At 57.3% G+C, this 2,292-nt stretch overlaps 1 protein-coding gene across 1 annotated transcript; it reads left to right on the forward strand.

Annotated features, from left to right (window-relative positions):
* Positions 1–88: 88 nt before the first annotated feature.
* Positions 89–1,973, forward strand: GPR75 (G protein-coupled receptor 75). The gene has a single exon (XM_026048111.1). It carries the CDS (start codon positions 217–219, stop codon positions 1,564–1,566), a length of 1,350 nt encoding a protein of 449 aa, XP_025903896.1. The 5' UTR covers positions 89–216; the 3' UTR covers positions 1,567–1,973.
* The last annotated feature ends 319 nt before the right edge of the window (positions 1,974–2,292 follow it).

Consider the following 2,292-nt stretch of genomic DNA (forward strand, 5'->3'; position numbering starts at 1 on the left):
ATGAACGCGTCGGCGCGGCTGGCGGGGAGGGCCCCGCTGCCGCCGCTGGGCGCGGAGGGCGGCGCGGAGCCGCGGGAGGCCGCGCACACGGCCACGCTCGTGGCGTGCGCCTGCCTGCTGGCGCCCGTCTTCTGCCTCGGCTCCTACGGCAACCTCATCGTCTTCTTGTCCTTCTTCGACCCGGCCCTCCGCAAGTTCAGGACCAACTTCGACTTCATGGTCCTCAACCTCTCCTTCTGCGACCTGTTCCTCTGCGGCGTGGCCGCCCCCATGTTCGCCTTCGTGCTCTTCTTCGGCTCAGCCAGGGGCGTCCCCGGCACCTTCTGCTTCGCCTTCCACCTCGCCGGCTCCGGCTTCATCATCATGTCGCTCAAGACGGTGGCCGTGATCGCCCTGCACCGGCTGCGCATGGTGCTGGGCAAGCAGCCCCACCGCACGGCTTCCTTCCCCTGCACCCTGCTCCTCACRCTGCTCCTGTGGGCCACCAGCTTCACCCTGGCCACCCTGGCCACGCTCAAGACGCGCCGCTCACACCTCTGCCTCCCCATGTCCAGCTTCGCCAGCGGCGACGGGCGCGTCGTCCTCTACCTCTACGTGCTTGACTTCATCTGCTGCGTGGCGGTGGTGTCCGTCTCCTACGTCATGATCGCGCGGGCCCTGCGCAGGAACGCCCGCGTGAGGAAGTGTCCCCCCGCGGTGGTGGCAGCGGCAGCGGGTACCCCCCGGCCGCAGCCCTTCGCCGCGGCCGCCGGGCCTGCCCTGTACAGGAGCCAGGCACAGCCCCCGCGCACCCACGGCCGCGGGCAGCCCCCGCGGCTGCTGCCGGGCCCCGCCGCCGGGCTGCAGCTCCAGCTCGTGCCCGCCCTCAACCTGGCTGCKGCTAAGGACTCCCGGGCCGTGGTGACCTGCGTGGTCATCGTGCTCTCTGTGCTGGTTTGCTGTCTCCCACTGGGCATCTCCTTGGTGCAGGACACGCTCTCCAGCAGCGGGGGCTTCGTGCTCTACCAGTTTGAGCTGTGTGGGTTCACGCTCATATTTTTCAAGTCTGGGTTAAATCCTTTCATATACTCGCGCAACAGTGCCGGGCTCCGAAGGCGAGTCCTCTGGTGCCTGCAGTACGTGGCCCTGGTGTTTTTCTGCTGCAAGCAGAAGACAAGGCTTCGAGCCATGGGCAAAGGGAGCCTGGAGGTCAACAGGAATAAGTCATCCCACCACGAAACCAATTCAGCTTATGTGTTGTCCCCAAAACCCCAGAAAAAGTTTGTGGACCAGGCGTGCGGTCCCAGTCACTCCAAGGAGAGCGTGCTGAGCCCCAAGGGCTCTGCCGGGCCCCAGCACTACGCGCAGAGCAGCTCGACGCCCATGAACACGCGCATCGAGCCCTACTACAGCATCTATAACAGCAGCCCGTCCCCGGAGGTGAGCACCCCCAACAGCCTCCAGCCAGCGAGCTCGGCCTTCGCCTTCGCCAARTCCTACACTGCCCTGCATTATCACGCCACGAGCGACCTGCCGCGGGAGTGCCACGGTGCTCCCACCAAGCAGATACCCRTGCCCTCCGTCTAACCTGGAGCTCGCCCGAGAAAAACCTGCCCAGTTAGTGGGTCCCCTTCTGTGCATTTCTGAACGATTATTCTGAACTCAGAGCTGCGGTGTGGCCCTGCGGCTGCCAGTGGAAAAATACCATTAGTGTTAATATCCAGCTACTTGCATTTGAAGTAAATCCTAGGATGTTGCTTCCGTGATACTTTCTTGAAAGAGTGTGGCAAGTCCTAAAGGGCCTATTTTAGATTTGTTTTCAGAGTTGTAATGTGAGAGCATAAAAGCACGTGATTCATTTTGTCATGAGGCAAACTCTCAGAGAAGGACCTAGTAGCTGGTACACTGTGGGCTTGCTACGTTTTCAAGAAAGAAAAAGGTGGAGGACACTAGGTATTACGATACTTAAATTTAAACCAGTTTTCATTGCAGGAGTTTGAAAGACTTATTATTTTGAAACAATAACATTATTTTTGTTTTAGCAAGTGATAACAAAAGTAATAGCAAAATAATAACAAAATTAATAATTTTAATAGCAAAAGTTTTCTGTATCCCAGGATACAATTCTGATTTCATTGAGGTAAATAGCAAAATTTAGGTCAACCTCACCTTTCAGTTATTGTTCCGACCAGAGCTTGCTAAAGCAGGACTAGGCTATTTACCAATAGCAATATACTGCTAATAGGGAAGGACTTTTGAGAGGCGTTCTGGCACTGTAATAAACCTTTAAAATGTCTCTTAATTTCTGCTGTA

The sequence above is a fragment of the Nothoprocta perdicaria genome, unplaced genomic scaffold (assembly GCF_003342845.1).
Source record: "Nothoprocta perdicaria isolate Ctin4 unplaced genomic scaffold, notPer1 scaffold_51, whole genome shotgun sequence".
NCBI lineage: Eukaryota > Metazoa > Chordata > Aves > Tinamiformes > Tinamidae > Nothoprocta > Nothoprocta perdicaria.